Consider the following 576-nt stretch of genomic DNA (forward strand, 5'->3'; position numbering starts at 1 on the left):
AATTCATGATTTTCACTTTTGTGCTATAAAAACTAAATTACCACTAAATAAAAAACAATCAATTTATGTGTCTTAATATATTGGTTGATACATTGTCATGCTTTCATCTTTCTGTACAATGCAAATATCTTCATCCCTTGTGAAGTTTGGTGAGTGTTTGTTAATAATTCTGAAACTCTTCACAGACTTAAGAAGGGTGAGCCTGTAGTGAAGTTCAGCTTGAACTTAAGTGAGGACTCCATGCAAAAAATGCTTGATCGTTTGAAGCAGTTGGGCAAAATAAGGTGAGACCTTTCTTTTTTTGCATCACGCTCAGCTGTTTTCTTCACTCTCAGGTGCATTATCAATGGTGACTGTAAACTATTATCTTTCCTATTATTGTCTAGGATGGACCAGCACACTAGGCTGACCTTCATTTTTCAGGAACATGCTCAGCGCTTCATTGGTGTTTTCAGTCAGCGTCGCTCTAGAATGGAGCAGTTCCTGTCAGATCTGGAGGAGAGTGCAGTCCAGCTGGACAGGATGAAGATGGGGGCCAGTATCTCCACCGTGGCTGGCAGTTCAGTGGGGATAGCA

The 576-nt window shown here is 40.5% G+C and overlaps 1 protein-coding gene across 1 annotated transcript in view; it reads right to left on the bottom strand.

Moving 5' to 3' along the window:
- The window catches only part of LOC107551141 (GTPase IMAP family member 4-like), a 2,832-nt gene extending 2,698 nt beyond the window's left edge, over positions 1 to 134 (bottom strand). Inside the window, exons 1-2 of the mRNA XM_016232644.1 lie at positions 118 to 134; positions 42 to 43 (exon numbers count right to left, since the gene is read on the bottom strand). Of these exons, the coding sequence (XP_016088130.1) occupies positions 42 to 43; positions 118 to 134 (19 nt within the window). The remainder of the gene's footprint in view (positions 1 to 41; positions 44 to 117) is intronic.
- Positions 135 to 576: the final 442 nt, after the last annotated feature.

The sequence above is a fragment of the Sinocyclocheilus grahami genome, unplaced genomic scaffold, assembly GCF_001515645.1.
Source record: "Sinocyclocheilus grahami isolate Dianchi unplaced genomic scaffold, SAMN03320097.WGS_v1.1 scaffold416.1, whole genome shotgun sequence".
NCBI lineage: Eukaryota > Metazoa > Chordata > Actinopteri > Cypriniformes > Cyprinidae > Sinocyclocheilus > Sinocyclocheilus grahami.